General features: G+C 32.9%; 2 protein-coding genes across 2 annotated transcripts; one reads left to right on the top strand and one right to left on the bottom strand.

The window, feature by feature from the left end:
* Nucleotides 1–1,215: 1,215 nt before the first annotated feature.
* On the top strand, nucleotides 1,216–3,002 carry LOC111892805 (reticulon-like protein B1). The gene is made up of 5 exons (XM_023888847.3): nucleotides 1,216–1,596; nucleotides 1,807–1,987; nucleotides 2,052–2,193; nucleotides 2,289–2,358; nucleotides 2,658–3,002. Exons 1-5 carry the CDS (start codon nucleotides 1,350–1,352, stop codon nucleotides 2,825–2,827), a joined length of 810 nt encoding a protein of 269 aa, XP_023744615.1. The 5' UTR covers nucleotides 1,216–1,349; the 3' UTR covers nucleotides 2,828–3,002.
* An 11,458-nt stretch (nucleotides 3,003–14,460) lies between these two features.
* On the bottom strand, nucleotides 14,461–22,725 carry LOC111892804 (golgin candidate 4). The gene is made up of 15 exons (XM_023888846.3): nucleotides 22,286–22,725; nucleotides 21,294–21,392; nucleotides 21,070–21,177; nucleotides 20,289–20,411; nucleotides 20,032–20,170; nucleotides 19,816–19,880; nucleotides 19,470–19,637; nucleotides 19,306–19,383; nucleotides 18,515–18,652; nucleotides 17,937–18,200; nucleotides 17,778–17,843; nucleotides 16,605–16,807; nucleotides 16,383–16,437; nucleotides 15,456–15,647; nucleotides 14,461–14,906 (listed from the first exon to the last, which is right to left on the bottom strand). The coding sequence occupies exons 1-15, from the start codon at nucleotides 22,502–22,504 to the stop codon at nucleotides 14,679–14,681; spliced, it is 2,145 nt and encodes a 714-aa protein (XP_023744614.1). The 5' UTR covers nucleotides 22,505–22,725; the 3' UTR covers nucleotides 14,461–14,678.
* Between the last annotated feature and the right edge of the window lie 2,404 nt (nucleotides 22,726–25,129).

The raw sequence follows: 25,129 nt of genomic DNA, 5'->3' as shown, positions 1-25,129 counted from the left end.
ATAAAGAAAATAATTATGTAGATATTAAGTGATTAAGAATAGAACTAATAATATAATAATAAAGATATTAAATATTTAAAAATTAAAAAAAAAAATGATTGATTAGACTTTTTAAAAAAACGAAATAATAAAAATCCCTTTTAAAAATTCCTTTTAGGCTTACATATTCATATACATTTTAGGCTTACATATTCATATACAATTAACAAAAAAAACAAGGTATTGGATTTTAAATTGTTTCCAAAACATAACGTGGCAGGAAAATGTTGTTGCCGACTATGAAGATTCATGGTGGACCCCTAGTGATGCATCAAAGTCCATTAAAAGCTGCTTATCAAATATCAACCGTCCATAGAGAAGACCTAAATTTGAATGATCTTCCACAATTCCAATCAACGGTCCAGATCAAGACACGTTGTGAATGCCCTACGGTCGTCATAGTCTCATAAAGTACGTGAACCCACCTTCCTTCCTATGGTCTTAGGTTTATGTTTTCCCATTGACACGAAAGCCACATACCCAAATATTTTCTATATAAAACAACGATTAATTCAAACAATAATATTATATTTTAATACATTTTTAAAAGAGACGTCAATTTTAAAAACCAACATATCAACTTACTAAAAATGCAAAATTAGAACATAACTTCATGGTTAGCATCTAACTGGAAAAATAACTATTTTCTGTGCTGTTTTTTTAAAACGAACCAATATATTAATTATTGCTTGAAATTAACTCAATAAAATAATAATGTTTTATTTAAAATATAAATCAACCAATATATATGTCAATACTTATTTTCTATTAAAAAAATAGAATAAGATCACCACGAGTCCACGACATACATTTTTGTTTATTTGAGACCAAAGTTCAACAAAACCATATATACAACTTCAAAATATTAATTGGGATTTGGGTTTAAGTGCCGTTTTTAAAAAATGGATTTAATTTTAAAGATTTTTAATTCATTATAAAATATAAATATAAATATAAGGTCCTTTTCGGAAAAAAAAAATGATTTACAAAAAAAAAACACAATTATAGGAAAAACACGATTATAATATTAATAATTAATCAAAAAAGAAAAAAAGTAAATACTTGACGGCAAGTAACGGCGTTACATATTTTTCAAATATTTTTATTTTTATCGAGCCTCAGCCTCGGGTACTCTGTTCTCGAAGTTCGTACACGTATATAATCCCTCACGCATCCACCTGTTACCAATTTGGGCAAAATCATCTCCATAGCTATATTCACTGTGTGTAGTTACTGTGTGTAACATTTGTTGCTGCTGAAAAATCAATCGATTCAACAGTTAGGGTTCTGAATTAGAGGTTTTGAGCGATATGGCGGAGTACGGAGACGAAATCGAGCAGAAAGGTGAGTCGTTTATGGATAAGATAACAGAGAAGATTCAGCGAGACGATTCTTCGTCGTCGGATTCTGATTCGGAGAAGAAGAAGAAGAAGCACGATGATGAGTTGAAGAAGAAGCATCATGATGTTCCGTCGCCGACTTCTTCGATGAAGTCGAAGATCTACCGATTGTTTGGTAGGGAGAAACCGGTTCACAAGGTTTTCGGTGGTGGAAAACGTAAGTAGAAATAGTTAGTTAGTAACTATTTAAGTTTTTGCTTTCATAAGTTGGCTTGATTTCATGATTTTCTGTCAATTGTTGCTATGTTAAGAGGAAATTATCCGTTTCTACTCCTGTTTTGATAGACTAACTTTAATTTCAAACACAAAACTTAGTTACTGCTTACTCTATTCTCATAATTTCTTGTTTTGTGATGATTTTATGCAGCTGCTGATGTGTTCTTATGGAGGAACAAGAAAATTTCAGCCAGTGTACTTGGTGGAGCAACTGCGGTGTGGGTGTTCTTTGAATTGCTGGAGTACCATCTGCTTACTTTGGTTTGCCATTTTTTGATCCTTGCATTTGCAGTTCTTTTCCTGTGGTCCAATGCTTCTAAGTTCATCAACAAGTAAGCTTTTTATTGATTAGATTATCATGTTTTGAGGGTCATTTACTGACTGATTAAGCTACAGATCTCCTCCACGCATCCCTGAAGTTCGAATTCCTGAAGACAAGTTTCTTCAGATTGCTGCTGGATTAAGGAATGAACTGAATCAGGGTCTTGACACGCTTAGGAACATTGCATCTGGAAGGGATTTAAAGAAGTTTCTTGGTGTATGTTGTTTGATTTCATCTTCATGCCTTTAGTTTTACTCCCTCTTCCCTCTTTCTATGCTAACTTGATTGTTAATTTCATACTGTTGGGACAGGTTGTTGCTGGACTCTGGGTTCTCTCCATTGTTGGGAGTTGGTGCAATTTCTTGACATTGTTCTATATAAGTAATGCTCATATCTCTTCTTTGATTCTCATAACCATGTCAATTACATCATATTTCCAACCAAATCTTCATCTAAATGAACAAATTGAATTCAAGATTGAAGCAGATTAATTAGCCAATGACTTGCAAACATGTCTTTATATGCGGGTGTTTCTTTTTGACTGAAGTTCCAACTTTTTACAAAAAATTTGTTTTTTCGGATGCTACAATAAACAAATGAATGGAATTACTCAAGTACATTGCTATATTTTATTGAGTATATTTTAAAAAATCATTTGAATTTATTGTTTTGGGAAACAGTATTTGTGCTTCTACATACGATTCCTGTTGTATACGAGAAGTACGAGGATCAAGTGGATGCGTTTGCAGAAAAAGCAATGATTGAGATTAAGAAACAATACAAAGTGTTTGATGCAAAGGTTGTGAGTAGAATCCCAAGAGGACCATTGAAAGACAAGAAAAGAGCTTGAGATTTAGGGTTCTTTGTTGTTGTTTGTTGTTGTATGTGATTTGCACTTTCATTTTGGTTAGTGTGTTTGTTGTGATGGTTTAGTAGTGAGAGTTTGTTTGTACATCATGTACTAAGTTAACTCATGTTTGTGTTGATCAAAAGATTCTAATGTGCATGTGGGACCCATTTTAACTTGTTATTAGCTTTCATAAATTATGTTGCTATTCTTCATTTATTGTGAATGTTGATATTTTTAGAGCAATATGCATAAAAGTCATCATCTTTGTTTTATTTTGGTTGATGGAAGCCATCTATTTGTTAAAGTTTAATGGCTTTTTTATTATCTATATGATATGATATCTGATACATATGTGCATCTTTCATCTTGAAATAACTTGTTATTTGTTAGTTTAGCATACTATACACATCATATTAGGTATTGGTAAGTGAGAAACCATTTTATTTTAAAAAGTTAGGTGTTATTTTAGGAAGCATATATGGACTATGGTGCCATTACTATGCTATGTAAGTTAATGAGAAGTTATATTAGCTTTAGGGTCATAATTGTCGTAGTAGATTTAAAAAGAAAACAGATGGTTTTAATTGATCGAAATAAATATAGTGGCTAAACTTTCTAAAAAAGTTGACATAAATATCTAAATAATTTATCTCTCTTTAAAAGACAATAAATATGAAAGCCATTGTATTTTACTTTCATTTTACGGTTTAACCATTAATTATGTTATCCCGGTCAATGCAAGCCATCCATTTTTGAAAGAAACAATTCCACTAAGACCATTATTGACCTTATATTTTCTGTTTAACAGTGTTAAAACTAGCATGATTTTTCATTAACCTATATGATATCAAGGATTTTCTAAAATAACTTCTGACTTTTTGAAATGGCTTCCTATTTACCTACATGATATGTGGATAACAAGTTAAACCAAAAAATTTGAAGTCATTTCAGAGTAAGGTGGTATTTCATAAAATACATATAATATGGTATAAATAAATAACAAATCATTGAAAATAAAGGTTACAATAATCATAATAGAAATTATTTTCATATAATTATCAAATCACAACTCAAAACATGTCAAAGTGATAGTATTTTTTTATGTATATTAAATGGATATTAAAAAGAAGTGATAATGTCTCAATAGAAAAAGAAACATAAATCCATAATTACCGGGACCCTCTTTTGGCCCAGTAGTCCGACCAAACGCTGGTATGCCGTCACAGTTTCACTCACGCGGCTCACTTTTAGTTTCTTCTGTTTGGCAATTTTGGCATTTAATCCAAAACCCACACCATCTTCAAACTCATTAACATATTCTAATGTTTTTTTTTTTTAAAAAAAAAACTACTCAAACTAACATTAATTTCATCGAGTTTATAAAATTATTCTCTCTCTCTCTCTCTCTCTCTCTCTCTCTCTCTCTCTCTCTCTCTCTCTCTCTCTCTCTCTATATATATATATATATATATATATATATATATATATATATATATATATATATATATATATATATATATATATATATATATATGGAAAAAGAGAATATACATTACAGTTTCACCTAAGCTTAGGTACTAAACCTCTTGAAAATACATAGTTTTACTATATAAAGATTACGGTTAGTGGATTCATGATTGATATTTGAAGATGTAAATTCAAGATCGACACAATAGGGTTTAGGTTTAGGTTTACGGTTTAGGGTTTTAATAAGGAAGCAAGAATATTGATTATCTTTGCCCTTCGTGACAATGGAAAAAGTAATGTTCACTTGGGCGAAGTAATAAACGATAATGGTGGAAAGAAAACAAAAATGGTAGAACGATAATGAAAGAAATAAATGTTATCGAGGATGGTATATTTACCAAGTGAAACCAAACCGGGTATATTTACTAAGTTAAAACAACATATTTTAGAGGTTTAGTACCTAAACTTAGGTGGGGCTGTAATGTATATTCTCTATCCCATATATATATATATATATATATATATATATATATATATATATATATATATATATATATATATATATATATAGAGAGAGAGAGAGAGAGAGAGAGAGAGAGAGAGAAATCAAATAAGAACCAAAAAAGATTAAGAACCATCATTTTTAGCTTATAATTAAAATGTATATTAGTCATATCTCACATACATGTTTACAAATGTTTTAAAGGACATTTTTGTCTCTCACTTGTTTAAAAAAAAAAGAATGGCATTATTGTAAATTACATCAAATTCTAGTCTAAATTCATAAACAAACAACTACCCAATGGGTCTAAGATCTATTAACTTCAACTTCTTCCCTTTCAACATTTAGAGCAAAAACCTTCATTTATATCCTTCAACCACCAATCTGATGAACACCATCACTCTCATTGGTAGTTGCACCATCGCCACCAACGATGACGACGACTTCACCACCACCACCAGTGACGATGTCTCCACTACCGATAGTATCTCCGATATGGTGTGTTTTTGTAACGCCCCATTTCTGGTATGTGATTTAAATAAAGTAATTTTCAATTCTAGAGGGGTACTTGACGAGTCTGTAGCCCAGCTCGTCGAGTAGAGACGGGTTATGCACGTGTTTTAAGCTAGCTACTCGACGAGTCCATATTCTTGGACTCGGCGAGTCTGCCAGTCTGGATGAAACCCTAATTTCAAGGGTTTGTACCCTATTTAAACATCATTGTGCGCCCCAAACCAGCCTACATCACCCTAAGAATGTCCCTTACTAAACCCTAGCCTTCCTTTAAGCATTCTTAGAGTATTTCTCATTTTGTGGAGGATTTTGGTGCATTTTGAAGTTAGAAGAAGGAGAGAGAAGAGGGGTTCTCAAGAGAAGCAAAGAAGATCTGAGTTTATTGTGTCATTCCAGCTTCCATTAAGGCATAAAGCTCGAATCTTGGGTTGTCATCATGTAGATCTCCTTAAAAGCTTGCTAGTGTGGTTTTTGAGCCTTTTCTAGACTTTGAGGTCGATTTATGGGTAGTTAAGACAAATGGGTTTCAGATCTAAGCATTTCAGGACTCCTTAAGCTCAAGGTTGCCACCTTTATTGGGCTAAGCACCCATTCCAAACCTAAATCTCCTCTTTTAGCTCCTTATTGGGCATTTTAGCTTATTATGAGCATGCATGAATGTAAATTTAGAAACTTTACGTGTGAAATCAGTCCTAGGAACCCAGTGTCACAACTGGAAATTTTGTGTCATGTAATCTATACATTCAAGTTAAAGTGAATCAAAAACTTCAATCAAATACCTCATACAAGTACTACAAATAGTCATCAAACAATTGGAAACCCTAAAAGTTCTTGTTTAGGTACACCTTGGACTAGAACTTCCTTATTGGATCCAAGTGGACCAATAAGCTTCCAAATAGACTATCATGGGCTTAGAACCCTAATTGGGCTCTAATTGGACCCACACTTATTTATCTCAAAATTTTGGGCCATACTGGGCCTAGAATGAAATAAATCACAAGCTTTGATCCATAATTTAACCTAACCTAGCTTAATAAAGCATAAAAATCACAATTTTATTTTATAAGGCCAATGAACACCCAAACTACCTCAAATATTGGGCTTAAGGGCAAAAAGCCCAAAAATCCTTTTTTTTTTCTCTTCCCATTCTCGGCCCAAGGCCCAAACCCAAAGAGAAATGGAAGTGTTGACTTTGGATGCCACCTCACTATTACCCATAGGACTTCCATGCATTATTTCTCATTCTTCCATGCATATCACTTCAAGATCACATCTCTTCTTCCTATCTCTCTCACTCTCGGCCATACACCCACACAAAAATCTCTCAAATTCTCTCTAGATTACACAAGAACTCTCCTTCCTCCCCTCTCCAAAAATCTCGAAAATTAGGGACTTTCAAGAGGATCTTGCAAGTTAATCATCATCTAAGGTAAGATTATACTTGGATCTATGGTTTAGATTCTTTTGTTATCAAAATCCTTTCCTAATCTATGCAAAAATCGTGATCTTGCACCCTAGAACCATCTCAAACTCGAGATCTACCAAGGAAAGGTGCTAAGGCCAAAAATCATCAAGTTTTCCTCCATCTTTTCTTCCAAAAACCGAAACCACACCCAAGGTGAGCTTCATACTCCCTATTTTCTGTATTTATGAGTTTTGTGGGGGTGGGGGGGGGGGGGAATACAAGTGAAAGTGTAGATCTATATGTGTTTGTATGCCTTGTATGATTTCCATGCTTATATGTATGCATTTGTGTGTTATAATGTTGGATCTAGCCATAAAACCCCTCAAAACCGAGATATATCTTGTGATAAATGATTTTAGCTTCAAATATATTTCTAAATACAAAGTGTTTCAAGAAAAATGGTTAAGTGGTTTAGTAATAATTTTCTTTGGGTTAAAAACACAAATTTTGGGCCTAAAATGTGAAAAATACAAAATTAAGGGTCCAAATTGGCATATCACGAATTCTGATGGATGAAGTGTGCCAAAACAGTTTCCATAAATCAATTTCTGAAAATATACTCATTTAGGGGATTAAAAACATAAATTCCAAGCTTAATGGGCTAAAAATGACATTTTTGGCCCAATGAGGCCCATTATGCGAATTTTTCTGTTTTGGAGGGCCAAAACTGTGATTTTCTGTAAAACAGTGGACCATAAGTGATCCAAGTCCTTTTCAAAGGTTTAAAATGCTTTTTAAATTTAAAAAGGACCAAAGTTGCAAAAATTTTCCAATTTGGGCCAAAATTGTCAAAGTTGCGAAAAAGAAGGGTTAAAACCGAGAAAACTGCATTTTCAGGGACTTAAACTGTTTTCTATGAAAAATATGCTGAAAAATATTAATTTCAATAATTTTTGGTGTTAAAATGTCAAGAAAATTAATTTAAGGACCAAACCGGGAAGTATTTAATAAAAGGGTTGAAAATGTAAATTTTACAAACAATGAGGGGCTGAAAACAGAAAATTTTCAAGGCTAATTCAATATACACAATTTGATCAAACAATGGTACCACGACTATCGACGAAATACAATACATTACAATACAAAAAGTCGTTGTTAAACGAATTGGCTCGGTCTCGAACCAATAGAAATCTACAACTACTAACACTACGACACTACGATACTACGATTCATACAAGTAACGTTTGGTAATTCATCATACATGCGAGTGTGCACAGACGTCTACGCACCATCTTTGGGCCCCAAAAGTGTAAAATCTTGTTCGTTGAGCCTAGCTAGCCCAATGACCTGATCTTAAGGCCCGAAGACATTTTTTTTACGGAGTGTTGGGTTTTACCAATCCGACACAACGTAAATGGACTTTCAATGGCTTGTATACTACTGGTCCCCAAGGGTCCTTTGGTATAGCTAGTAAAGTCTACATTTTATGCGAGGCGGGTCGGGGACCCCTCGTACATTTTATCCCCAACCGGTTAATGGAGTCACCGGGGTCTTCGTGACCTCTTTCTCTTCGGATGTGGGACTACACATAGTCAGGGTGATTGGATAACGTGATTAGTACGGACGACGCCTTCGGGATCGTTAGTATAGCTATAAACTGGGCGTTTGTGTAATGCGGGTTTGTAGTAATTAATCATGCTCAAAAATAATCCAACGTCGCCTGGGACTGACACTATACGCTATGCAATGGTTTCAATGTAACTTCATGTAATACAAGAAATTAGGAAAACATCGGGTTTTCCTAGGGTTTTTCAATACATACAGATTCAAAATGCATACAATCTTAACGAACAAATTTTTTTTAAGTATAGAAACAAACAAGCATACCTATGGATCTTCACAACATTTTCAAAAGCTTTTCTTTTCAGAAAATATCGGATTTTCTGGTGGTTTTCAAACAATACAAAACATTGGATTTCAAACACTACTTATGAACTCACCAACATTTCATATGTTGACGTTTTTCAAAATACTTGTATTCTCAGGGAACCAGTGAACCAAAGGAAAACATATTCAGTGACGGTTGCAGTTTATTTATGTATGAACCGAACAATTTAATTTTTGGAAATGTAATGATTTGAGACAATGTAATGAATGTAAACACTATCAGTTGTAATATTCAAATGTTGGTGATGAATGATGTTATGTTTCATGTATATTCATTGTGATGGTATTCAATTGAGTCACGACAGCCCCCGGACGTTTCCGCCGTCTGGTTCGGGGGTGTGACACCCAGATCTATGATTTGGATGCATTGGAATCGAGAAAAACGACTGTATGGTAATGGTATGCTTGGGACTCGGCGAGTCGAGTCGTGAGTCCTCGGTTTTTTCCCCGATTTGAGAGTTTTGGGTGAATCAGTGAGTAGAGTAAGGACTCGGTGAGTTAAGACTTGGATCTGGAAGCAGTTGGACTCGACGAGTTGTTCATACGACTCGGCGAGTCAAAGACTGGGTGTGTTCTTCTGTTGAAACGAAACTCGACGAGTTGTTCATACAACTCGGCGAGTCGGATGAAGATTAGACTCGATGTTAGTATCGAAGAGAACCCGTCGAGTCTTTGCCAAACTCGACGAGTAGAAGCGAGTAGAGGATTAGAATGGATGATGGGGACTTGGCGAGTTGGCGGGCCAACTCGGCGAGTCTGGTCAACTGAAAGTTGACTTTGACCTGGAAGTTGACTTGTCCAGGGGTAAATAGTCATTTTACCCTGAGATTAGTATCGGTATTTGATTTAGTGTTTATGGGACTTGTAGCCGGGGAGTTCCGGAGCAGCAGTCAGACAGTTTCAGATCTAGCGTCTCAGCAGCCAGCGTTGCGAGGTGACTCTTCTTTCCAGTAGGAACAGGTCTACGGCCACAATGCCGACCCATCTAATTAGTAGTAGTATCGGACTTCGATACGATGCAGTAGTTCAGTGTCCTTGACGTCTTCGTGATTCAAGCATGTCCTTGTGTTATGTGTTCCGGACTTCGGTCTGATGCAGTATGCAGTATGTGTGTTCATGTTAGTTGATATGTTTATGCTATGCTATGTTCAGTAAGTTTCCGGACTTCGGTCCGATGCAGGGTACGAGGTCCCAGTCAGTTCCGGACTTCGGTCCGATGCAGTTAGTTCCGGACTTCGGTCAGATGCAGGGGACGGGGTCCCAGTCAGTTTCCGGACTTCGGTCCGATGCAGTTTCAGTACTTCGGTCCGATGCAGTGGGCAAGGCCCAATAATTGTTTATATGTTATTGTATGGTATGTGGTAGTTTGGGGGGGGGGGGGGGCTCACTAAGCTTCGTGCTTACAGTTTCATTTTTGGTTTCAGGTACTTCCGCTAGCAAAGGGAAGAGCTCGGGTTGATGGTATCGCACACACCACAGCTTCAGTTTTATCCTGGGAGTTTTATTCAGATATTTTGATATGATTGATACAGTTTTGTTTTGACACAGTTACTATGACTTTTGAGTTACTCATTCTGTGGTTCTTATTATATATGACATTCGATGTTGTGACTTTTTAGTAATATTAAAACAAAAAAATGGGTCGTATTTTCGGGATGTTTCAGTTTTCTAATATTATGATCAGAATATCTTCCTCCTACCGTCGATGCCACATCATCAGCACCCCCTTCATGTCTGACAGACTGACATCCATCGCCACCGCTTCCACACACTCTTTTCTACATATCTATGAGATCTGGGTCCGGATCTATGATTTTTTTACGCTAGATCTACATTTCCTCCTTCAGATCCACAACTTTTTTAGCTAGATCTCGTGATGTGGAAGGAGTTTCGATGAGATCTCGATACGTGGAAGGATTTCCGAGGAAATCTAATGTCCAGACAAAGAGGTTCCAGTGGAATCCAAGTCGACACCGACGCCACCATCTAGATATGCGATTTCCACTCCAGAGTTATGAGATCCACCACCATTCAACCACTATAGAACCACCAGTAGCACTTTCCTCCTCCAGATCTGTAAATTCTACCACTAATCGCCACCAGAAACGACAACTATAATGTCACTGACGACTGGCGAGGCCAGATACACGAGCACCAGCAACTGACGAGACCAGATCTATGAGATCCTATGAGTGGCAAAGCTAGATCGATGAGATTTGGTGGTGTTGTTACAATCGATGTCCCATAATGTGTCACTCGTCATCTTCTTCACACCAGGTATATTATGATGAGGCTCATATGAGTGTTTTCTTTAACCTTTGTACAATTATTTTCATGTTTATTTATTGTGTTTTACATCTTACTCCATCGTTGGTACCTATTATGTGTTAAAGGCTTAGTAAAAATCAGAATCAAGAATCATTTCATGATGCACACAGTGTGATTGATGATTTTCCTGAATGTAAATTTGAAATTGTGAATAAGTGTATAAACTTATGTATTAACATACGAATAACCTAAATCCTACTGTGATTTTTTTGTATTTATGAATAATCTTAGTTGTATAAATATTGTTAATGGTTTTTTGATGCACACAAAGTGTTTGATCATTTGTGTGAATGAAAATTATAAATTTTGGAAAGTGTCTTTAAGTTGTGAACATTGTAAATGAGTGTCATAAACTGTTTTATTAAATTGTGAATTAAAGTCTTGAAATGTGAGTTTTAAGTTGAGAATATAGTTATGAACGTATAATTTTTGTCTGTTAAACTACAAATTTATTATACTAAGTTGTGAATTTGTGTATTAAACTGTGAACTGACTGTATTAAGTTGTGAATTTTATGTATTAAATTGTGAATTGACTGTATTAAGAGTTTTAAGTTGATAATATGGATGTGAATTTATACTTTTGTGTATTAAATAATGAATTTATTATAATAAGTTGTGATTTTATGTATTAAGCTATGATTTTTATGCTTTAAACTGTGAATTAACTACATGATTTGTGAATTTTTTTAAACTGTGAATTAACTATATTAAGCTGTGAATTTTTGTGTATTAAATTGTTATCTTTGTGTTTAAAAATATGAATTAACTGCATTAAGCTGTGAATTTTTTTGTTTAAACTGTTAATTGACTGTATTAAGTTGTGAATTTTTAATGAATTTTGTGTTAAAATATAAATCATTTACGTGTGGATGTTTTTGTACTAGTTTTCTTGTGAATATATTTATTTATTTTTTGTTGTATAAATATGTAAGAAGGTATTAGTTTTATAATTATTTTGCAGTAAACTCATAATAAGTGAATTACTTGGTTTATTAAATTGTGAATATTGTATTTAAGCTGCTAATTAACAATTTTATATACATATTTGATTTAGAAGGAATGATGACTGCGATGGTGACAAGTGTAGCCGGTGATGTGGTATTATATTTGGTGATGATGGTAGAGTTTGATTTTATCTTCTTTGAATTTTTGAATTACTGTAAAATTGATTGTATTAAGTTGTAAATTTGTGTATTAAACTATAAATGGATTGTATTAAGTTGTATATTTTATATAAGTTTTACCCTAAAACATGAATGAATAAATGCATGAAAATATTAAATTGCCTATTAGTGAATTAATATATTTATTAAACTGTGAATATAATATTTTAAACTGTGAATATGCATTATACACGATAGTTTTTATAGAAATCTAAACTTTAAAAAAAGAAAATTTGAATTTTTTTTGTTTATTAATATTTTGTATGTTTGGCTGCAAAAATAAAATGGTATGTGTGTGTTAAAAAGAATTACCAAAGAAATGAAAACTACAATATTTGTTTTATTAAGTTGTGAATATAACCAGAAAATGTCATTAAATTTAATGTTAGTCTAACAGTGGTCCGACGGTGAAAGTGGCAATTAGTTTGTAAATTAGGGAATGTAAAGTATGTTTAATATAATATTAATATTTGATAAGTCCAAAATGCCCTTAATGAACACATTTAAAAAAATGGTTCTTAGGGTTCTTAATATTTTTAGGTTTACTATATATATATATATATATATATATATATATATATATATATATATATATATATGAAAAGTGAATATGTGGCTGTTATGTACCTAAGCTTGGATATACAAGATTTTAAACGAGATAGTTTTAAACAAAACAATTTTCATTTCATTTTCTCTTAATTTTGTTTTAATAAAATACCATTGAAATGAATTAAATTATGAAATTAAAAAGATCAATTATATATCTTTTTATTGTAAAAAATCATCAAAGTTTATAAGAAACGTAAAACACCAATATTTTTTTAATGAATATAATTCAAATGTTTCCTCCTTGAATTGAAAAAACTATATCTAATGATTTGTGAAAACCTTGATAGAGTTATTTGTATGTTTTTATTTTATCTTTATTCTATTATTTTTTATTTAAAATTTGGTAGGACTCATTCTATGGTAATGACTTTTAATGTTTTATGTTGTTAGACACAATTATGAAAAAAAAACATAAATTTGATCGTTTTAGTAATTCACGTGATTAAGGAAGAATAATAAACGAAATATCATGATTAATTGATATATAAATGAATCAAAACTACATACTTTGGAGGGTACTATATATAGTTTGTAATACCACCTTAACAAAAAAAATGTAAAAAAAATGTAAAAAATTGGTCTAATGTGAACTTTATCAACTTTGATTTTTTTGGCTTATTACATTCTATTTTTTAGCATATTGGAAGATATGATACAAAATGACATCCTAAAGTATAAATATTTAGAGATTTATTTTAACTTTTAACAAGAAACGAAATAGGAAATATGAAAAACGGCCCAACAATAATATCTTAGGGTTATTGACATAAAACCACAAAAAATATATATCACGGTTGGGTTTAATTGGTCCTAAGCTTTTTTTTACACCTCTTAGACCATTAAAATCAAAATAAAATGTCAATTATATCATTTTCAGACCTGTGAAGCGGTCAACCGGTTACTTGTTGTCAAGTGGACATTAACTTATGTTTAACTCTTGTTAAATGATATTTAACCAATTAATGTGTACATAGATTGATCAAAAAGAGTAAGGATGAGAGAGAGAGAGAGAGAGAGAGAGAGAGAGAGAGAGAGAGAGAGAATCTCCAAGAAGAAGGCAGGGAGATTGTAAGCTAGAAAGAGGGATCGAGAATGGATTAAAGGAAAATTGGTTGATGGAGTTATTGCAAGTTTTTGGTAGAGGTTTCATTAGGAGGTATAACTCTCATGAAAACTCAAACTCTAATGGTGAAGATAAAGTTCAAGAGAGCATCTCCGACTAGTATTAGATCTCCGGTGAAGCAGCAACAAGATAGATGGATTTATTATACAAATGTGTTTCACAATTTACGAATAAAGGAAGAGAGCCAGCATCTTAAAGGGTCGAATATGTTCCAGATTTGGATGGTAGTGGGAGGCAGGAGATGGTTGCCTATCATTTAACAAGTGTCAAATATATATATATATATATATATATATATATATATATATATATATATATATATATATATATATATATATATATATATATATATATATATATATATATATATATATATATATATATATATATATATAAGTAAATGAAGTAGCCAGGTAACTGCTTCCTTTCACAAACCTAAAAGAGTAAAAAGGATATAATTCATATGTAAATTTTGATTTTAATGGTCCAAGAGTTGCAAAAAAATATTCAAACCCAAATGACACTTTTTTGGGCTTTTATGTTAATAACCCTAATATTTATCGGAAACTAAAAGTGGATAATGGAATTCATCCATATATATCATGAAGGTCTACAAATAAGCATATTTCATGTACGCAACATCATCATCATCATCTTATCAACAAGACTCTCTCACAATTTATAAATCAAAAGAATAAATTGAACATGGATATATAACTATAGATATCATATGTAAGCAAGTAACTAAAAAAACTACACAAACAAACAAACAAACAAGCCAAAATCCTTACTTTAGTATCTTGGAATTTGTCTTGAGAATCTACTTGGATTGTTGTCTGGTGATGCAAGAGGAACTGTCGAAAACTCGGAATTACGTGAAGTGTGGTTTGCGGGAATTGGATTACTACTACTAATTCCAATTCCATCAACATTGTTTTGAGAGGAGGATGATGAGGATTCTCTCTTTTCCCTTTCTTCACCTTCTTTTAATAGAAAATCAACCCACATATCCGCAAACGACTGAAAAACATACAAAAAAACTTACAATTACTCCATAACCATAACACCACCTACTTTACTCCTGCTATCAATATAGGCAATGTACTTTATCTTTTACCCATAATAGCAACATACTTATTCTTATTTGTTAATAAAAAAAAATGTTTAACATACTCTATATAAAGACTCTCTTTTAGACTAAATGAACTATCTTTGATGAAATGACCATTTTACCCTTCAAATTTAGAAGTGAAGCACAATAACAAAATGACTGTTTATTTTAATAAGTGTCATAAATTGAAATTATAGTTTATTTGTCTGGAGTAAGTGTTGGTACACATAGAAATTGTTTCTTGATTGGACCGAATGAATGTGAGTGAATGAAATGACCACTTTATCCTTCCGTTTAAAAATAATGTTGAATTAAAAATGACTGTTCATTTACGAGCTGTTGAAAACTGATGGGTGTTTATTTGAATTGGTATAAATAATGCTACAGAATTAAACGAAACACAATATTTAACCATAAAGAAAAGAAAAAGGAAGGGCAAAATGAGTGGATAGAATTACCTGATTATCTGCTGCTGCCATGTTGGCAGAAGTATCGGATGAGGCCCCACTTAACATGCCACCAACTAGACGACCTGGCAGACCAAAAACACCACGGACAACACTTTTGCCTGCTGCTCCTTGCTGAGCGACCCCGATCCTCTGTTTCTCATCCTCAGAGAATCCTAGCATGCGTACCATAAGATCCAGAACCTAAAACCCACCCACACAACATATATACATATGAAAAATGAATAAACCATGTTTATGTTTCGGATGGAAGTCATTACATTCCATCATCATGTTTGGTGAACTTTTGAATGGACTTTTGATCTTTGATGTTATATGTAGATAAACTCCACACTATACACTATTTTAATTATTAAAAAAAAAAACAAGTATTATTTACAAAATAAACATGATAAAAGCTTGTCAAAAACCAAAATAAGAATAATAATATTTTAGTTATTTGTAAAAGATGAACTGGCAACCAAAAGGGCAATTTACAAAATAAAACAATAAATTATGTTTTGGGAACTTATGTGGTTTGGTTTAACCACCAATACTTTATTTTCTCCAATCAAACCATCAACGTTTCACACATTTTTTCCAAATTAACCATTGTTACATCGGGTTTCAACAGTAATTTTCAAATTAACCATTTTGTCTATGTTATATCAGGTTAAAATTGTTAATTTGGAAAAATGTGTTTATGTTTTGGTTGGAAAAAATAGTGGTTAAACTGCAAAATTGTTCAAAATATAACGGATTTTAAATATAAAAAAATAATAATAATAAAGAATAAGGAATGAAAGTAAACTATATTGAAGGGATCATATTCCATTATTGATTATGCTAAAACAAACAGGTTCTTTTTTTTTTAATTCCAATGGAATGAAAGATTCCATTCCTTCAAATCAAACATTACCCAAGAGAGATTTTCCATACCTCTTTACTATGGTTCCTCTGAAAGTAAGTCACCAACAATTTGATCACAATCCGCCTGCAGTCAGCACACAAAGTCATTCATATAAATACAATATATATATATATATATATATATATATATATATATATATATATATATATATATATATATATATATATATATATATTTAACGAATTAATACTTGTAAATTAAAATGAAAAAATAATAATAATAATAATGACCTGTCAACAGAAAAATCAGAGTCCATTGACATTCTGTTAAGTCTTGTCATGCTTTGTTCAAGAGCACGTCGTAGTTTGCTGTTATCTTCTTCTAATTTATTCACTCTCCCTTTTCCTTCTGCTAAGACTCTTTCAGCATGTGAAAGTTTTTCCATTATTTCCTCCTTTTCCTGCTTTGTTGTCTCCACTTGTTGATATGCCTCCTGGTAATTAGATTCAACCAATAACATTATGTACACAATGAGAGAGAGAGAGAGATAAAACCAAGAGTAATATTACAAATTTACTCCATGTATAATAACATCATGTACACAATCATTTGGATTTCCTTTCTGATTTGTTCTTATTTCCATTTAGTAATCAAATAGCTACCTAGATCTATATACCTCATATTAGTTTCGTTTACCTGTTAATTGATTCACATTCCTATCATATTATGTATTGTTTTGTACTCAAATCACAGGTTTAGTCCAAGTTGTGTTTTTGTTACGAATTTGCCCTTGTGGTTTTAGCTTTGTTGTGGATATAATAGCTGGAAGTTCAGAAAGTGCATCCCACTCGGGGGGAAAAAAGGTCATTTTGTCACTCTCTCCTACGTCTATTACTTGATATAGTTATAGTGTAGGTAGGAGAGAGAGAGAGAGAGAGAGAGAGAGAGAGAGAGAGAGTTTTTTTTAAAATGACCTTTTTGCCCTTGTGTAGGATGCACTTGGCACTTTTTTTAATGACATAAGTTGGAGAGACCACAATTTTGTAACAGAAATGAAACCACCAGCAAATTTGTAACAGAAATGGAACTTGGACTAAACATGTGATTTTTTAGTACATCACAGGGAACAGATTTATAATTTACAAAATTGGTCCCTCCCTGTGGTATACAAAAATCACATGTTTAGTCCAAGTTCCGTTTTTGTTACTTCTTTGTGGTTTCATTTTATTGCGGATATGGTCCCTCTAACTAATGCCGTTCAAACCTGTCACATGCATCACACATGAGTGGTAAAATCATAAAATGACATTTTTGCCCTCGTGTAACGGTCGGTTAGAGGGGGACCAAATCGGCTATAAAATGAAGCCACGAGGACAAATTTGAAGCAAAAGCGAAACTTGGGCTAAATCTGTGATTTTGAGTATACCACAGGGACCAAATTTGTAACCTACTCTAAAACCAACCTTTAAACGCTCAGAAAGTTTAGCAGACTCTTCTCTTGCAGAAGCCAATTCCCTTTCCAAATGTTCCTGAATCATATACAAGTAGAAACGATAAACACAAATTCATAAAACGTGACACCAATTAAAAAGAAAAAGAAAAAACAGAATATACTAAATTACCTTAGCTTCTATTTCAGCATAATACTGACCAAGGGCAGTTTGGAGATTTAACAGTTCGATATTTTTCGCATCTATTTTTTTATGTAAATCATTCATGATTTCCCTGGACTTCAAAAGTTCATTGCTATTTATCATCTTAACCTCTTCCGCCTGATTCAAAGATCTCTCCAATTGTCTTATTTGAGCTCTTAAATTTTCATTGTTTTCTCGTAGCCCTTCGATTATCTTGCTGTCTTCATCCATTTTTTCTGAATCTTCAGACTCCTAAACAAAATTAAACAGTCATCCAGTGAGTATAATCTGTAGATTGTTTTTTTTTTTTAATTTTTTGAGTAAATTACATTTTGGTCCCCGAGTATAGCTGATTTTTGCAATTTTGGTCACAAAAATAGTCATTTCATTTGTAACAGCTAACAGGAACCAAAAACATTATAAAAACTGAAAATAAGGACCAAAACTGCAAGAGAAAACTTTCAGAAACCAAAAGTGAAAAATCAGCTATACTCGATGACCAAAAAATGTAATTTACTCAAAACTTTTATTAGATTTAAGATTTAAAGAAAAGAAAAAATAAAAACCTTTTCCAGTAAATGCTGTTTAAGCCGATTTAGTTGTTGTAATGCTTTGTCCCTTTCATTTGATGTTTCTTTCAGATCTTTTTCCAGCTTCTGCAAAGAGGACTCCATTTCTTCTTTGCCAGGAAAACTTCCTGATACCTGAAGCATTAAAAAAACATGTTGTATAAAAGTATAGAATGTAGGTCCGGCATAAATATATATAAATAAATAAAATTCAAGAGTAAATTACAGAAATGGTCCTTATGATTTCTGTTTTTTACCGTGTTTAGAATAAAACTGAAATATTTTACAATTTTGGTCCTTGTTTCAAGGCTTCATATTGATTTTGGACTTAAAAACTTCAAACAAGAACCATAATTGATATGAAACCTTGAAATAAAGACTAAAACTAGAGTAAACAATGTAAATATCAGAGAGCACAAGGACCATTTCTCTAATTTACTCAAAATTACAAAAAAGGGTCCTTATGCTTTCTGATTTTTACAGTGTTTAATATCATTTTGGTCCCTGTAGCCTTAAAATAAGAACCAAATCGATATGAAACCTTGAATTAAAGGCCAAGATCGATACAAAACGTTGAAATAATGACCAATATCAGAAATTCCAAGGGACCAAAATGGATATGAAATCTTAAAATAAGGACCAAAATTGAAAAAAGTTTTAATTTTGGACTGAACATGGTAAAAAACCAAAAGCACAGGGACGACAAACCATTTTGTAATTTACTCAAAATTAAAAAAGTGAATAATATATTTTTTGCACCATGGTGTTAAAGCTAACAAGAAACCAACCTCATGTACACCATTTGAATTTAAAGCTGCAGATTTATTAGCAACTTCCAAAGCAACCTTGAGTTCCTTTTTCTCCATCTATGAAAGAAAGCAAAATGTATAAAGATAATGAGAAGTAATAAACAATATATATTATTGTCCTTTTATTAAAGAAATTTTTTTACCTTGAGATCAATGTTCTCTTGTTCAAGGGTTGCCACTGTTCTTTTAAGACGCTCAGTAGCATCATTTGCTTCTGAGTTTTCCTTTTTGTTTAATTCCATCTGCAAATGTCTTATTTCAGATACTTTTCTGCTCAGCTCATCTCTTATTTTATTCATCTCTGTGAGCATCTACAAAAAGAAAACAAAAGTCATTTTGGAAAGGAATTGGAATCTTTCACATGTTTAGTTGGCAGGAAATGGAATGGAGTTCAATTTCATTACTTTGTAATGCTCTTTAATGACTTGTTTGTATACTAATACTATTACTATTGTTTGTTTTATATAAATAAATACATATAAAACTTACATTTTCTTTATCCGCCTTTAAGCTATTCTGTTCATCCTGGAAAGATCTGTTCAACTTCTGTTCCTCTAGAAACGAATTATGACATCAGACAATATCCAATTAATGAAAAAACAAATATCAGAAAAGCACACACAGCCTGTTATAGTCCAATTGCCATAAAAACCATAATAGAAAGTTTGTGTCAAAATTCAGTTCCAGCATTAGAGACAAGAATACCTTGGAATCTGAAATGCAAACTTGCCAGCTTTCCACGTTCTTTATCAAGTTCCTCTTGTAATCCTTTTATTTTTTGGTCATGTGTTAATTGAAGTCTTGCAAGAGATTTGTTTTTCTCCTCCAGCAAATCAGATAGCTCCTAGAAGTTATTCATATATCTGTCGTTAAATTCATTCATTCATTATGTACTTACTACCTGAAACTGAAAGATGCATACTTTAATTATCAACACAATTGTATGAGCATTTATTTGTTACCTTTTCATTGCCTTCACTGCTTGAATTCCCATTCTTATTTGAGTGTGAAACTCCATTTCCTGATGCATCTTCTTTTAATATCACACCATTTTGCACCACCTTCTTTCCAAAAGAGCGGTTCTTCTGCCATCAATTAATTAAGTTACAAATTCCCCTTAAAAGTGAAAGGTTAAATCAGGAAAATGAAGGTAAAAAGAATGGGTGTGCAAAAAAATTGAAACCAAAACAAAAAACAGAACAACTGATGGTCTGATTTTTGATTTCTAGAAAAAAAAATCAGTTTTTTTTAGTATTAAATCCGGAAAAAAGACCAAATGCCGTTTTATGCATCAGTTTAATTGATTAGGCATTTGTAAATTATAATAATGAACATGTCTTTACGTTTCCATTGAAAATTTTAAAAAATGAAAATGCCTTTACATCGTCTTGTATTACTTTTTAGTAAACTACTTGTTTCTTCTTTTAGTTAAATCAACATGGCTAACAAAAGATTAATTAAAAGAACAACTGAAAATCAGTTATCCATACAAAATGAAAGTAAATATGCAGGTTGAGTTCATGTCAAAATTTTCAACCCTAACCCAGGATTCATCAAGTTGACCCGTTTAATAAAAGGGTTAAAAATCTCAAACAAACTCCTAATTTTAGGTTGGGTTCGGGTTGTAAAGTTGATTAAACGTGCAGTTGTGAATACTAAAAAGCCAATATAATAGATAAATTGTATCACTTGACATATTAAAGAAAGCAAAGAAGTAAATAATCATATAACTCATAAAGTTACCTTTGACCCTTTCGGGCTATTTGCTGAAGACTTCAAACTCTCGCTTCTAGATGCATCGATGTTTTTCTTCAACCAACTGTTTTCATCATTCAATCTAGAAATACGATCCTGTGAATGGAACAATGATCACTTTTTAAAAAGTCTCTAAAAGTAAAGTAATTTCACAAACAAAATGTAATGGTAGTTTGGAAATAACAAATCCAAAAAAAAAAACATAATAGTACCTCTCTTTCTTTCAGTAAAGCTGCATAATTAACTGATAATGCCTTGATCTGTGCCTCAGATTCCTGAAGCCGCTTGATCTCTGCTTTGTATTGTTCAATCTGCAATATGAAATAATTTAAACACAAAAGGCACGTCTGCTTAAGAAAAATCGATTTTTCAGAGAAGTGACACAGAATGCCCATAACAAGATATACATATGAAACTGTACCAAGGGCAGAAATTCAGGAGTGTATAAGCTTATAGCATTTAACAACATTCAAGGAAACTGTGGATTCTATTTTACAACATTCATGTGAACTCGAGAAGCCACAGCATTTACAATGGATTCAACACTTATGACAGTCCAAATCACTAGCAATCTATCTGGCAAGAAATTTCATCTGCTAGATCCAAACTACCATTATAGAACTAATATTCCCATAAACTGTCACATGGAATGCTGCAATGGGACGTTCAAGTCTTGCTACTATGCTGCTATTCTGACATGGATTTAAGAAAATACAAGCTACAAATTTAGGGTGTAAACGAATGCCTAAAACATCCTTTCTAGCACTTATTTAAACAATCAAATTGAAATAATGCATCATCAAGTAACAAAACAAGCTAAAGGCAACAAAATGCACATGGTATTCAAGCAAGGAGATTTTCATAATGCACCAACACTCAGGAGATTTTCATAATGCACCAACACTCAGGATTTTTGGTTTGCTCTATCCAAATTTCTCCTAAATGATAATGTCTTTAGAATGCCCTCCGTTTCTGAGCACATCAACTAGATTTTCGACTGTAACCTCGCTCACAAGCGTAATCGAAGTTCACCAGGATGTAGATACCTAACCCTCTCAGAAACCCTAACTACGTGTATTCAGAAACAGAAGTTGTAGTAAATCAATTCAAACAGAGATAACCCGTAACCAACTCAGAGTTAGCTAAACCAACAAAACTCGCACACCATACAATTTGACACACAACAACGTTTTATTGCAATCACCTCTGAATTAGAAGTCGAATCTAGACCATTGGCGATGGGGGAAAAGTTACGACCATGATTGAGAGAAACTCTCCGATCAGAAAACGAAGAGTTTCTAGAATTAGGGATCTCCGATAGCTTCTCATAATCATCGGCGTCATCCTCATCGTCATCATCGTGAACATCCAAGGCGATTTTATTTAGGTTTTCTTTCAAATTCGCAAGATTCGTGCTCCACATCGTATCTCCTCCGATCAAACGAGATCAAAAACCGAACAATAATCAAACCTTATTAGTGAAGACTTCCAAACGAGAAATTCGAGCAAAATTGTCGGTGAGATTAAGCAAGATTCGTGTGTAAATGTTTTTGATACAGAGGTCGAATTTCGGCTATCAAACGGACGTTCGGTAGATCTGATAAATGGGAAGTGTAACAGTCTTTACTCCGATGAATAACAACATTAAGGTAAGTAATGCGGAAGGTAAGTAATGCGGAATCTCTGTATATATATTAATACAATATTAAAACAAACCTTATGATAACCATTCATTGTATTTTTTCTTTTATTTCAATCTTAGATCTATCTTAGGGCCTGTTTGAAAGACGTCTGACCCGTCTGAGTCAGCGATCCTGGCTGACTCGGTCAGCCAGATGGTGTTTGAAATGTGCTGTTTCGGTCAGCAGGTCTGGGTCAATCGACTGAATAGGTCAGCTTGGTTTATGCATCTGACTGGAAAAAAAGACTTCCTTACCCCTGTTCCCTTCGTGACCTAAAAAGAAAAGCGGCAGCGATTCTTCTTCTTCTTCAATCGGCGTCTTCTTCAATCAGCGACTTCTTCAACTGGTGTCTTCTTCCTTCAGCCGGAAATCTTCCTTCAGCCGGAAAGCTGCTCTCCTTCCATCCAAGCTCCGCCCGTCTTCTCCTTCTCCTGCCAGAATCGCCCCATCTGCTCCATCTATAATCTTCAAAACAGGTAAGGAAATTCCGAAAATCTCTTAAATAGTTTATGAAATCCGAAAATACTAGGGTATAACATCTTCTCCTGCTTGTATAATCTCTGAAATCGTATAGTGTATGAAATCAGAAAAAAAAAAAAATATGTATAATCTCTTAAATCTTAATTATGTATAATGTATGTATAAATTATGAAACCATGATTTTTTTTCATTGTATAATCTATGAAATTACCTGTATCAAATTACATTAAATTACAGGTAGACTTTTCTTTCTTGTATGCCATTGTTGTTCACAAAGTTGCAGCTTTCCTGTATCAAATTGCATAGAAACAACTGAAAAAGAATCATGTGTACAGTGTTGATGATGCATCAAATGACTCATTCATAACATTATATGCGTAATAAATGATGAGAAGATTGCTATTATTTTTTTGAGTTGTTGCCCTTTTTGTGAAATCAGAAATCAAAAATTGGTTTTGAAATCAAAATTTGTTCTTGGTCTAATGTTATGAAATCTTAAATTGGTTATGAAATCAGAAATTCATGTTGTTATAATGTTATGAAATCTGAAACTTGGTTGTGTATAAGATATGTGATCAAAAATCATAATTTTTTTTGTTTATAAGCTATGAAATATAAAAGTTATGATGGCAATATTGGTTTGTGTACAAACTTGGTTGTTTATAAGCTATAAAAGCTGATTTTTTTTTTTTGTTTATCTTAATAAAACTTATGATAAATTACTTTAAATATTAATGTTTTAGGATGTTGGTTTGGAATGAAAGTGAGGACAAAACTTTTCTTGACGCATGTATCCATGAACTAACCACTAATGGTCGTGAGGGTTCTGGGCTTAAGGCTAGTTCATGGAAGATAGTACGCGAAAAATTGATGAACGAACACGGTAAAGAGGTTGATCAAAAGCAAATGAGAAACCACTTTGACTACTACAAATCAAAGTATGTTGCTTGGGTGAAACTGAAAAACAAAACCGGCAATATATATGACCCTATAAAAAATAAATTTAACCTGACGGATGAACAATGGAAGGAAGAGGGGAAGGTAATATTTTTATAACAAATACTATTATAATTATTTTTATAAAAAATACTAATATTCATAAAAATTGTAAACAGCTGAACAAGTTCGTGTTGTCATTGAAAACTAAACCCCTGCTGTTTCCTGATCTTTGCACCCAACTATTTGAAGGGTCGACCTCAACCGGCTTTCAAAGTTGGGGGCCATCTTCTACACTCCCTCGTCCTGTAGAAGAGTTTAGTGTCCATGATTTTGATGATGATGTTCCAATGGAAACCTCAACACAACACGTAGGTGCAAGTGAAGAATCTTCGGGGCGTTCAAAAAATACGGAAGTTGGTGGAAACAAAAGAGTTGGTGGAAAAAATAGAGATGCAAGGGCGTTAGAAGTTGAAGAGGAGATTGTCAAGCTTGCAAGGTCGTTAGTGGAAAAAAATGAAAGAATTGAAAAAAGTGAAATGGATAAGGATGTTGATGCGTGTATGGAGAAATTAAACAAAATGGAATGGGGAGAAGAAGATGAAAGACACAAGACCGCTCTTTTTCTATTTGGTGAAAGTGCTGATGTTAGAAAAGTTTGGTTACGACTTTCACATACTAGTTGTGAGTCGTGGGTGATGGGTGCGGGTAGGAAGTATGGTTACCTTTGATGGGTGCGGGTAGAAAAGTTTGGTTATTAGTTTTTTGTTGCATCACTTTTGGATCCTATGTTTGACACTTTGGATGTTACTTTGGATGATGTTATTTGCATGACTTTTGGTTGTTATTGGATGTTAAATATGACTTTTGGTATTTACTAGTTTTTTGTTTTATGACTTTCGGATGTTATTGGATATTGAATATCACTTTTGGATCCTATTTTTTACTTT

This window comes from Lactuca sativa, chromosome 3 (genome assembly GCF_002870075.4).
Source record: "Lactuca sativa cultivar Salinas chromosome 3, Lsat_Salinas_v11, whole genome shotgun sequence".
NCBI lineage: Eukaryota > Viridiplantae > Streptophyta > Magnoliopsida > Asterales > Asteraceae > Lactuca > Lactuca sativa.
This window is presented reverse-complemented; position numbering and strand designations above follow the sequence as displayed.